The sequence below is a fragment of the Pieris brassicae genome, chromosome 12, assembly GCF_905147105.1.
Source record: "Pieris brassicae chromosome 12, ilPieBrab1.1, whole genome shotgun sequence".
Taxonomy (NCBI): Eukaryota; Metazoa; Arthropoda; class Insecta; order Lepidoptera; family Pieridae; genus Pieris; species Pieris brassicae.
In genome coordinates, this window is record NC_059676.1 from 9,125,504 (window position 1) to 9,138,293 (window position 12,790).

The 12,790-nt window shown below is 34.6% G+C and overlaps 1 protein-coding gene across 2 annotated transcripts in view; it reads right to left on the reverse strand.

Moving 5' to 3' along the window:
• The window catches only part of LOC123717288 (dynein axonemal intermediate chain 7-like), a 37,604-nt gene extending 26,031 nt beyond the window's left edge, over positions 1 to 11,573 (reverse strand). The window contains exons 1-15 of one of the 2 annotated variants that reach the window (XM_045673201.1): positions 11,496 to 11,573; positions 11,411 to 11,429; positions 10,830 to 10,952; positions 8,318 to 8,361; positions 8,127 to 8,193; positions 7,922 to 8,025; positions 7,153 to 7,244; positions 6,585 to 6,718; positions 6,220 to 6,272; positions 4,507 to 4,641; positions 3,755 to 3,829; positions 2,839 to 3,038; positions 2,014 to 2,180; positions 1,363 to 1,498; positions 557 to 657 (exon numbers count right to left, since the gene is read on the reverse strand). In XM_045673201.1, the coding sequence (XP_045529157.1) occupies positions 557 to 657; positions 1,363 to 1,498; positions 2,014 to 2,180; positions 2,839 to 3,038; positions 3,755 to 3,829; positions 4,507 to 4,641; positions 6,220 to 6,272; positions 6,585 to 6,718; positions 7,153 to 7,244; positions 7,922 to 8,025; positions 8,127 to 8,193; positions 8,318 to 8,361; positions 10,830 to 10,952; positions 11,411 to 11,429; positions 11,496 to 11,519 (1,474 nt within the window). In that variant the 5' untranslated portion in view covers positions 11,520 to 11,573. Of the gene's footprint in view, positions 1 to 556; positions 658 to 1,362; positions 1,499 to 2,013; positions 2,181 to 2,838; positions 3,039 to 3,754; positions 3,830 to 4,506; positions 4,642 to 6,219; positions 6,273 to 6,584; positions 6,719 to 7,152; positions 7,245 to 7,921; positions 8,026 to 8,126; positions 8,194 to 8,317; positions 8,362 to 10,829; positions 10,953 to 11,410; positions 11,430 to 11,495 lie in introns of those variants that run through there. The other variant, XM_045673202.1, reaches the window with a different exon arrangement.
• Positions 11,574 to 12,790: the final 1,217 nt, after the last annotated feature.

Sequence of the window (12,790 nt, forward strand, 5' to 3'; positions counted from 1 at the left end):
AGACGCAATAATATAAAGAGACAGACAATAAATTCATAAGATTAAACGTGGGAGCAAATGAGAATTTGATTTTGATGAGAAGTTTTTAATAATAAAAATTCATACATTATATCTTATTTTATAATTGAATTAAATATCTCATTTAATTTTCTTGCACATCTATGTTTCTTTTAATTCAGAAAATGATCAAATACACACTAATTTCTACACAGCAATGCTTCCTATCTCATGTCCTCTCACGTAAAATCTTATGAATTGATTGTCTGTCTCTTTTTATTGTCGCTTTTTGCTTTTATCGACTTTCAAACATTAATTATGTTTAACCATTGTAGTTTTTAGCAAAATTTATTATTGATATTAAACTACATTCGTCTAATTGAAACCAATTTTTTTTGGGTTTTCATTTCTACCACGTGTGAATTGCAGATATTTTTCTTTGTATGTATCATTTGTTCAGGACAACGTCTGTTGGATCCGCTAGTATAATAATAATATATTTTAGAGGTGTTTATAAGTATATTTATTTGTTTAATTAAAATTATACTAAATATCATACCGTTTTGTTCCCCGATGTAAGTTCTAGGGTCAGGCAAGAATGGCGGTTCAGCCATATTCAAATTATCCAATTCTTCTTTCTCTTTCTCATTTTTTGTGTAGCTTAAAACAATAAATGTTGACATAACTTTAAATTATCATTATATATATAGTATATATATATATATATATATATTTATATATATATGTGTGTATATAATCTCTAATATACGTAACTTATGTAATGAATTCACAGAAAGTTTTTTGTGGTTTGTAAGACAAAAATAGTTTTTCATATAACAGAGGGCAAACGGGCAGGAGGCCCACCTGCTGTTAAGTGATACCGCCACCTAGGAGGCTAGCTTGCCTTTTAGGAATTGGTACGCCTTGGTTCGGAACTATTGGATAGCCGGTTTGTACACTGTTGGTGCGCGGCAATACTGCTTAAAAAACGCTCGGCGTGCCGACCTATTTGGCTGAGCACCGCAACCACATGGCACTCCACGAGGAAGGGGGTTCATTGATTGCACTGGTGAAACCTCTGTCACAGGTTATTTTACCAGTGGGTGTTGGGGTCGTCATTTCCCGACGCCAAAGGTACAGCTTTCTTTACCACACCTCAAAAAAAGTTGAGGTTACACGGTGATATTTTCAAGCATTATTTGCTATTTTTTTTTAATGACACCAGTATTAGGCTTTCGTACCACTTACTATCTACTCCGAAATTTCGTACAAAAGCTATATGATAGTAAAGTTGGAAGCGCTATTTAATTTTCGAACAATTTCCCTGTACAATTTGTAAGGAAAACGTATTTTTTTAATACTTACGGATTCGCCTTCAAAAACTTCTCCACTTCTGTAATTTTTTCTTTGATCTCTTTGTAAAAGGCTGTTCTAATAACGTCCTGGTCTTTCTTTATTTTGTATGTTTCTATGTGCTCTTTTACATTAAATACGAATAGATCTAGAAATGTACATCAAATTGTCATGAAACCATTTTTAACGGTGATTTTAAGTTTAAAATAAAGAAATTCTTCTATGACGCAGACTTCTGTACCAATTATACTCCATTCCATACGATTGGCTACCTCCATAACCTCTTTTAAGAGTCGTACATTTCTTAACTATATCCTATCCTGCTTAATCGTGACTTTTGTAATTCTTGTATTTCTATTCTTTCGTATTGGATTTTAAATTGTGATTCATGAACCGTAAGATTAGTTTTTTGTTTTTAGTTTTTTTGATAATTGTATAATTTTTCAGTGTTACTTGTAATTTTATTTGTTATGCAGTGTCCCTAATAATTGATGTTTCGTGTTTTATATTTGTAATGTAAAGAAGATTTAATAAATAAAAATAAATAGATAACATAATATTAAATAGCAAACCTAGAAAACCTCACAGGGTTTTAAAAACAAACAATTTAGTAACGCCTAACTAAACTTAACATTATAACACTCAGCGTATCAAAAATCATACCTTCATATCTATTAGGCATCTCAGCCGCTAAAGCAAAAGACCTAGAACTCTCACTTAAAAGATCTACCATAGACCGGGCTGCGCGCACGCACACATTGGAACCGTCTATGATTTTTGGCAGCTTGACACCTACTCGCATCGCGGGAAATGTCAACTCGACTGGTTCTCTAAAATATTAATAATTATATATACATTTTAAAACTGTTATATTATATTAATAGTTTTAACTAAAATCTCTTTTTAGCCATAGCGTAAACTCAATTTGTCAGAGCGGGACAAAACAGTCCTTTCGTTTTGTCTCACTCAGGTGATAAGCCTTTGGGCTTGCGCCGTCGATATTTGATTACAAGGCATGCTAGTTTCCTAACAGTGTTTTCCTCCATGGTACGAGCGAGTTTTAAATGCGCATATAGTAAGTAAATTGGTGCATAGCCGGGGTTCGAACTTACGATCTCAGACGGATAAGAGTTACACGCTGAAACCACACTGTTGAATTAGTTTTCAATATACTGTAAACCCCCTTATAACACGGTACTCTCATAACGCATTATCATAGTCAGTGATTTCACTCCCTCATATAACGCGAGGATTTACTTCATTTCGTTCATATCATACTTTTTTCTTAATATTCGATTCAAATCCCCTTTAACATACATAACCCGTTATGCACAAATTATAACGCGTTATATGGGTCATACAAGCGCGTTATGGGAGAATACTCCTCCAACACGTTTCCTATAAGGCGGAACCAATCTAACGTGTAATAGCAGAGATTAATGTACTATAAATAGTGATCAATAAAAGATAAAGCCTTAGAAAACTTACGGTTCAGGTTCCACTGGCTTCCGTTTCCTGGTAGGCAAGGGTATTGCAACCCAAATATTTAGCATAAGGCCATTGAACTCCCTTCCATATGTTGCTAGCTGGATTGAGTCCCAGACCAAACAATGTTCCAAGTCCCGTAGGAGGGAGTAGGAAGCGCATTGAATAGCTTGGGATAGTTGTTCACGAAGGGCTATTCGTACCTGAATTGTATATTAATATGATTATAATGTGACTAAAATGCGATTCTTCTGACGCTGGGCGTTCGAATTGAAAAGATCTTAGGAAAACTGTCAAGTTTGAGAAACAAAAGTCGACGATTCAGAAGCACAAAGAATGTATCTGGAGAATCTATGCGAATGGATAGCCCAGCAACTTTAAATAAGAAACAAAAATGTAACAGTTTGCAGCCTGCGACACCAAGTGGTTCGGGGTCCCAAGGAATATAGTCCCAGCAAATTAAAGTACATGCATGACTATAATAAAGTCTATTCCGTGTTAGGGAAGAGGTATAAGTAAAGTAACATGAAAACTCATCACCTACTTGCCCATAACCTCATTGAATTTTATTTTTATATAACACGGGGACAGACGGGTTGGAGCCTCACCTGAGGTTACCTAATGCCTAATGCGTTGCCGGCCTCTCAAATCAGCTAAAGCTATATTATTATACTTATAGTTATAGTTAAACCGGCAAACGTTTACCAATCTATATTATTTAAAGGAGACATTTTTTTAGTTTAATAAAAATAACTACTTATAGAGTATAATAAAAAATAGCGGTTTATCGTAGAGGGTTGAAAATTAAGGGTTGTATGTATTTTTGTATACTGTTTCATACAACAATTAATTACAAACACCGTGACATGAGAATATTATATATTAGAATATTATATTCGCGTATACTATAACTATTTACCTCATTATAAGACTGCGCTTGAAGCGCTGTATATTGTCGAGAGTTTGCCACAATCTCTTCCAGCATCGCCAACATCTGAGAAACAAATTAATTTATGCTCTTTCTCAGTTTTGATTCGGCCAAACAGCTCGTAATAGAGAGGCGAAGAACACATAGCTTAAATCTAAATGGTCCTGTTCAATATGAGCAGAGAATGCAGGCGCACACGTAAAGCTTGTTTGTCTGAGGGTGTAACGTCTGCTAAGCTCCTAAATACTGAAACTCGGTAACTTATAACAGCGACAGCATTCCCGATTTCAAGTTTGAGTTATGTTCCGACATCAGCGCTACGGTATTGGAAGGAACTATAACGAAATTGCACTGCTTTAAGCATTTATAGATAGATATGTATATATCAACTAGACTGGTGTGATTTTATTTTTATAAAACAGGGGGAAAACGAGCAGAAACCTCATATGATTTTAAGTGCTGCCTCTCATAGACACTATCATTACCAGTGGGCTCGCAAGGTTGCCGGTCCTTTTAAGAACGGATAGATACTCTCTTTTCTTGAGGGACCCCAAGTCGAATTGGTTCGGAAATACTTCAGTGGGCAAGTGGTTCCACATAATGGTGCTTCACCATAAACCTAAACCTAAATAGCCGTTGTATGTTATGGTTATCACACAAACACACTTAGAGATATAGAAGCTCGACAAACATTACTTATCTAATAGATCCTCTATAGTACGTTTATTGATGACGTTTGTTACCGGTAACGCATCTCTGCACCTGAGCTCCAACTCATTATCATCACAGGCTGCCTTCTGCCATAGATGGATGTACGTATTCATTTGCGTCACAACCCTCGGATCTGGTAGACCGTCACAACGGAGGTACTGTTGCCACTGGAAATAGACATAGCTCTGAGCAGGGCATCTTACATATATTTTACTATTGATATATGATAGAGATATATAACACGATTTAAAAAAAAACATATACAGTTATAAAAGTGACCAGCACACCACTATCGAGACGGTAAAATAAAAATAAAATGTGTTCATTATGGCATTTAAGATACAGGTATCACTTATTCCACATCATTTAATTTGTATTGCAGACATCCCTACACATTGGCAAAAAAGAAAAAGTCTCGTTACTCTTTTAAAATCATTATACAAAATGACTATGACAAACAACACTTATTTTAAATTTGTTTTAACATCGCAAATTAATTAGGAGCAGCCTGGCCCTTTAATCCACGTAAGTAGTAATTCTTAAATTTATTAAAAGGCAGATATAAAAGAGCCTCTGATTTCATAAATAAAAGTATCCCTTTTCCCAAAAAAATAATTACTAACTATAGATAGTCTAGTACACGGAAATTGCAGCCTGCGTTTGTTCCGAGTATTAACATTATGCGTATGTTCAATTCTAGTAAATTGTCACCATTATATTATTATATTTATAGGTATTTTTGTGTACCATACATATGTTGCGAGGGAAAGGTAAGTCTATTAATTTCCTTGAATTTATCCCTCAGAGATTACCTACATTTTAAATTATAGATTGCTCGAATAGCTCTGCAGGATGAAAATAGTTTCGACATCAGCAGCATTACCCCATTATAATAAGCCATAAGTTTAAACTAAAATAAACAAGTCTCTGTATCACCATCAGTTAGTAAGCGAATATTTTTAACCGTTTAAAGTTAAAAGTACTATTTTCAAAGTTATTCTTCATTGAATCGAATAGCAGTTAATGATTACTAAAACTAAAAGAATTTGAAAAATCTTAACGTAACCTATTATTTGCTTATAAAACGAGGATTTGCAACCTTTTAGGCCTCAGGTGACTGTATCCGTAAAGTTCCGTTATCATTCCTAAAAGGCAAGTAAGTGTACTATCACTATCACCCTTCTGTGCCTGACATACATCTTCGACTCTTTCGGTCTAAGCAATGCCGGTTTCCTCACGATGTTTTCCTTCCCCGTACGAGTGAAAGTTAAATGCGCACATAGACAGAAAGGTCTATTGGTGCACAGCGTAGGAACTAACCAGGGATGACAGACGCACGTTGAAACACAATTAATGAAGTGAAAATGCGCTTATGCAGTCCACGCTATGGATATCGACCTCGACGCGAGGACTGTGGGGCTGGTACACAGTATTCAGAGGGGTGGCGAGAACCTGCCCACTAAACACATCTCAGCCCCCCACTCGCCCTTAACATTGGCCCCGGGTTTCGTCAAGGCATTCAACCCGCCGTTGAAACCACTAGCCTGACACTGCTCTACTGCTCAGTGGTCACAGCTTTCTATGTGAAATTAATCGTAATCATGATTGAAGATCCGTGTTTGTTTTGATTTTACATTCCGTATATTATTATCCTTAAAACTATCGGATTACAAAACCTTGAAAAATGTTAAAGAATAATTATAGTTTGATAAAAATGTTTTATTATGTTGAATTATTATTCTCACCTCCGCCTCCAGTTGTTTCTTTCTCGCATAGTCAATTTTCTGTTTTTCAAATTCTGAAAATAAATATTTTACATGTAGTACGTATCAACCCAATTGGAGAAAGGCCATGTCATTTCTTGGTCTATTGAACTGATCATTTGTCTTTAGGCAAAGATATTTTTTGTATATGTATCTTTTCGTGCGTACGCGATACAATCCTTGTTTCGTCATGAGGCTTTAGAACATCAAGCCACCTTTACAAATAGATAATGAACGTATATACATTTAAATAAATGAGGAGGTACTTATTAAAAGAAATAATCCTTGAAACGTCAATCTAAAAAATATTTAACATCCAATTTCTTTTTAGTAACTGAAGAACTTACTATGAAACAAAACGCACGTCTTGGCTAATATATCTCTTCGGATCTCCAACTCGGCATTGTCTTTTGCCATCAATTCTGCTCTTTCTCGCGCCAGGGCTAGTCTCTTCTCCTTTGCTCCAGCTAAAATGGCTTGTCTGCAATTTTATTTACTTTCTCCAAATTGACTTTTTACACCAATTCACCTTTCTCAACTAAAAACAGGCTAAATTAATCTACCGATTTATTAGTGGTGAGCCACGAATGAGTTATATGAAACAACGTAGCATGGGTAAGAACACATGTGCCAACAACGATATTATATCGTTAATAATTTAAATTCATGCATTTTAATGCACAATTGTGCCATGTGGCAAATACTAAATTTTAGTATTAATTATTTAAGTTTAAATATACTGAGACCAAACAATTTAATATGAATCGCGTTTGTAGTATGTGATTTGTTTTTATTTGAGACGGCCTTAGGAGAATTCGGACTGTTGTTACAGACTTAAATAAAACCTAGTAAAGTTATGGACATGGATAACAAGTGAAGGCTATTTTTAAATGTCTACTATCCAACAAAACTAACTTTTCTGCTTCTTTCTCCGCTCTCCATTCTTCTATACGCTGCTGAAGCCATGCTTCTCTCTCCTTCTTATTCATACTTTTCCAATTTTTGGGCTGTCAAGCAACCTTTCTTTACACTTTGCAATGTCTATTTTTATATTTGAATTACGTTAAAAAAATTATAATTTGGTTTTATTTAGACTTTAACGACTAAGTACACGATTTGTATAATCAGAGATAATTTATTTTGTCTTTGTTATAACTCATTAAATCATTTTAAAGATTATATACAATAGTGTTTTCTTACCGACGTTAGATAATATATAAAATTGGCTCAAAGCGTTGCTATGGTAAACAAAAGAATTGTTCTTGATATTTTATTAACAGTAGCAACAATAAAAACGAGTTCACTCGACACGAACACCGTATAGGAGCATACTTTGCATTTATTATTTTAACCTGTATATACAAATATTGTGGTTTTTAAGACCAATCAAATGGCTTAGTTAATTTTGATGAATTTGTGTTTAAATTAACGGTTGTGTTAATTGTGTCCCTTTACGGAGGTAAACGCAAACATTAAGATAGTATAGTTCTCATTGTTCACAATTGCTTACAAGCACTTGTGCGTCATACGGAAACAATGAATTATGGAGGAAGTTAAGAACAGATCCAAACAGTACAGAAGCTTGATATATATGTATGTGTTATACTCGCGTAGAATAAAATTTCGACGTTAACGGTTTATTAATAAACAATAGGACTTACAAATATTCTTCAAAAGGCATTACCTTTTCAAAGGCGGGAATTTCTTCCACTTCCTTCCCTTTCTTTCCCTTCTTGCCTTTCTTCTTTTTTGATTCAACTTCTTCCTCTTCCACTTTCTGCTGTTCTTCTGTATTATGAAAAAAAAATGAATTCATAGGCGAGTATAAAATTACTAACACACAAATATAATTTTGCCTTCTCAGGCTAATATTTTTTAAGTATACTTACCACCAACTAAAGACTCCTCGGACCACTGGAACTGTTCACTGCTTGTTTTTCGAACCACTTCGACCACCTACATTTTTTTCTTTATTAGTATCAATATTTATTCGAAGTTTTCATCAATAAAAACAATTTCGATTGTTTTTCTTATTAATCAAACGACTGATCATCATTGAACTCATTGTAAGATGCCTTACCTCTTCGGCTTTCTTTTTGCCCTTCTTCTTTTTCGGCTTGATCTCTGAAAATTAAAGGGAAAAGCGATAAATGAGAGATATATTTTTTCAGCTTTGTCTTAATGTATAATGCAATCAATAACTGACTAACCAAATATTATGTTTATAAAGCAAATATTTGGAACAACAAAACCAAATAATTAAGCAATTTAAAATCACAAAAGAGTTTTTATTTCCTCTCAGTCATAACGTAGACGGTAACTAAGATAATATTGATCAAACGGTATTTTGGGTGTCGCAAGTCCGATGACGAAGTGGTTGTTTGTGGTTTCTGAGGACTAACCTTCCGAAAAGGGCATGATTACTTTAGTCAACGAATTACATAGGTTAACGGACATTTATATTTTCCGTTGAGTAAACTGACAAAAGTTCTATTATACTTTTGTATTTTTTATTATGTAATTTTGTTTTTCGTTATTAATTTCTTATGCTTTTTTTGTTTCGCGTGTAAATTATTTTTAATTTCTGGATTGTGTTTTAATTATAAATACATAAATAAAAATATATACTATTTGAATCAAGAGTAAAAAATATCAGAGTGCATAAAACATATTCTTGAACCTAAATCCTTTATTGAATATACAAAATAAGTTTATTTACCTAACTAGTGAGAGAGGAAAGTTATGATTGTTATTGCGATATTTTCAGTTTGTCGACGTAAACTTAATTTTCATACTACACATAGACGCATTCTATTCGAATAATATGTTGCTCAGCATTATTTACTAAATAAAATACCAAATATCCTTTATTAAATCAATTATAATTCTGAACCACAAATAATTTTGAGACGTTTATTTTTTTATTTTATTAATAGGATCTATCTAACCTATCACGCACGCGATCATGCAAATCTGTGGCTGAGAAGCTAGGTACCATGGAAGTGTCAAATCTTCCCTTTCCTAAAAAATGATTTTTTTTTATTTGCCTAAAAGGCTTGGCGTCTCCCGCCGGGCCAGGTGGACAATTTCTCCGGTAATATCCACAAGATATATATGGGCTACTTGGAGCGCGCTGGACCCGCCACCTCTCATGATTTATCATTCACGTTTATTAAACTACCATTACCAGTACAATTTTGTTTATCAGTAGTACGTTTTGCAGTCGTCGTTCGGCAGGTGATCTTTTAGAATACCTTAGGCACTTACCAATAGAGTTCAAAGGGGAGGCATTGACGGTCAGCTTCAACATAGAAAAATCCTTCGATCGGGTATACCTCAGGCTACCCGAGAAATTGTGCGACTGGATTTCCCGCTTTTTGGCCGATCGCACCATCAAGGTCGTTGTCAACGGTGAATGTTCCGACATAAAATAATAAATTCTGGGTTTCCCCAAGGCTATGTATTACTTCACTACTGCATATCAATCATGTTTCAGTTCTGTAGCGTTCATTGCTATGCGGATGACTGGGGACACCATACCATTTAAATCGGTCGGAACAACTTGTGTCTGAAGTCAAAACTTGGGGTCTCACAAGTTTGCACGTTCATGACTAAGAACCTTCGTCGTTTCACGTAACACCACTATACATAGGCGCTACCCTTAAAGCCTCAGCCTTAATCTCTAAGAAGGTTGGTGAACTAAGCAAGGCGATTCGTACTTCACACCGGGCTATCGCTTATAACACTATAAAGCGTAAATTCCGCTCCATATGGAGACCTGTTCTCATCTCTGGGCAGGGTCTCCCCAATATTAGCTTCTACAATTTGATCGCATTCAACACAGAGCAGTTTGAATCGTTGATGACCTTGTTCTTTATAATCACTTAGATTCTTTGGCGTTGCGTAGATATGTAAGGTGTTTCCAAACTGTTACGTAACTTTAAAAGAAGACTTTAAGAGCGTAATGCTACCTTAAAGGCCAGTGACACACTTGCGAACCTCCTGGCCATGCATGGGCGTCGGTAAACAGATAAATTTAAACCAGAACATTTGCCCAGAAGGCTCATTTGTCTCCTGTTGAATTATACAAAAATAATTGCTTTGATATCTCTAAAGTATTAGAGTACGATTTAAGGCATTTAGGGTCGAGACTTAGAAAGTCTTTTGTCAGCCTATTTACAGACATTAGGGGAGCTCAAAAAGGATTATCAGAATTTCTCTCTAGTGATAGATTTGCAAGAATATCTTACAATGTACGTAACATTATTACACCCAAATTGAAATGTCAGATTACCCTATAAAATCACGAAACAATTTTGGTGGCTGGTTAATCACGATGCACCATGAGCTACTCGTGGATGGTTGAGTAGTTGAAAAATATATCTTTATATAGGAAATCATCAGTCCATGAATTGGGCATTGCCTCACCACGCAAATCGGTAGATTAATATAAATTTATGAAACATTGTGTCACGAAAACTGTCAAAGTCTGACTGCGGATAATGAAATCATTTTTTTTTATCTAATACATTTCCGTTAAGAATATAAATCCTCTACTAAAGAATGTAAGTATTGATATAAGCTAAACATACCCTCAACAACAGGAGGTAAGCTCTCAAACGATGCGCTGGTGTATGATGTGTCTGTGTACTGAACTTCTTCCGGTTCAGGCTCGAGGTCCGTCGTGAGCACCAGTTCCTCTTGAACTTCGACATCTGGAAAAAATATAGTGAAAGGTGTTTTAAAACTGGTTACAGACCGTAATAAGTTCCGAAAACGCGTGAATAACTTTAAAATGTTAAATTTTAGCTGTAATAACAATTCAGTGGTTCTTCGGGATTCTATTTCCGAACTAATTCGATGTAGGGTCCTTCAAGAAAAGAGCGTACCAATTCTCAAAAGGCCGGCAACGCACTCGCAAACACTCTAGCATTGAGTGTTCATGGCAGTTGGCATCAGATGAGCCTCTTGTCTGTTTCCTGTTCTATAAAAAATCCAACGGTTTCTATAAACATTTTTATTTCACTGGCAATCAGCCTTCTGTACACACGTTATCGCTTGTTGGATCTAAGACATGGCGATTGCCTCAACAAAGTTCTTTCACCAAGTGTTCATCGTGGCCTCTGTCTTTTAATTATATCTAATAATAATGTAAATAAAATATACGTATTACCTTGAGGTGGTGGTTCACCCTGAAAAAGAAATAGTTTTAAAACAAATTTGTTTCATAATTATTCATTAAATACTCAGCCTAGTACCTTTTTCTTATCTTTTTTCCCCATTATTTACAAAAACGTTTACAATATATGTTATACCAAAAAATGTCAAATACGTCCTGACAAAGCCAACTAAAATTAATAAGCTAGAGACAAGATGTATAATTGACATACATCCTTACATATCTGTGGTGTAAATAAAGAAACTTTTGACATTGATGTGACGACTTCAAAATAAACCTCAAGTCAATAAAGAAAAGTAAAATTACAAAGTGTAATGATGATGTAAGCATATTTTTGCGTTATAGGCCTCACCTATTTCAGAAAATATGCTTAAAGTTCATTTGATTAAAGCTCAATAGCAGTGGCTATATATCCAACTACTCATGATGGTTGATATTAAAACCAAATTGAATGAAGATAATTGAAATTGAAAAATTAAGTAGCAAGTTGGACTTCTTATCCAAAAAGCGCCACTGATTTTATAACAGGAAGCTCATCAATTATTACGTGATACCGCCTCCCATTAACACTGACAATGCCAGAAGGCTCACTAGTGCGTTGCCGGCCTTTTAAGAATTGTAACGCTCTTGAAGGCATTGTATACTGTTCCTCTTATTACGTATGTTGGCATGACTCTAAGGTTCCAAAAACTATCACAGGCACAGCGCACTGTTATACGAAGTCCCGGATTTAGAGTTTTAAAAAAAGAATTTATTTTACACAAATTTATTATTGGAATATATGATATGGGATATTATTGGAAACTTGGAGTTTTCTCGAACATTTGCCTTTTTTATAAAAATATACAAAAACAAAACTAAAGACTAGGATTACAGAGAAAATACTTAAAATAGGAAAGCTGACATGATTATTAAAATTATTAGGATTCTTGATCTCATTTAGATCCTTCATTGACATGTCTGAAATAGCTAAATAATTGATTTTAAATTATCAAGGTTAATAATCTTGATTTTTGGAATAGAAATGTTATTACTTAATTTGTTTACACTTTTACAACATACCTATGTTTTAGGATACACTTTAGTCACCAACTTAAGGTTTTTATGAAAACCTACACAATCTATTGGTAAATTTAGTACACCTGTACCGGATATAACTAACTCAGATACATTTTGATTACATTCAATACACAATTTAGTGGACTTTGATTGTACAAATATCCATTTGTTATTATTTAGCTTATGCCAAATATCTAAATCATCAAACATGACCTTAACAGGACAGTTTTCCTTAAGGGTAGTTAAGGCTTTAGTAGTTATTTCGATTTCACATGAAGGGTTATTAAGTACTGCGTAGACAACGGTTATTTCACA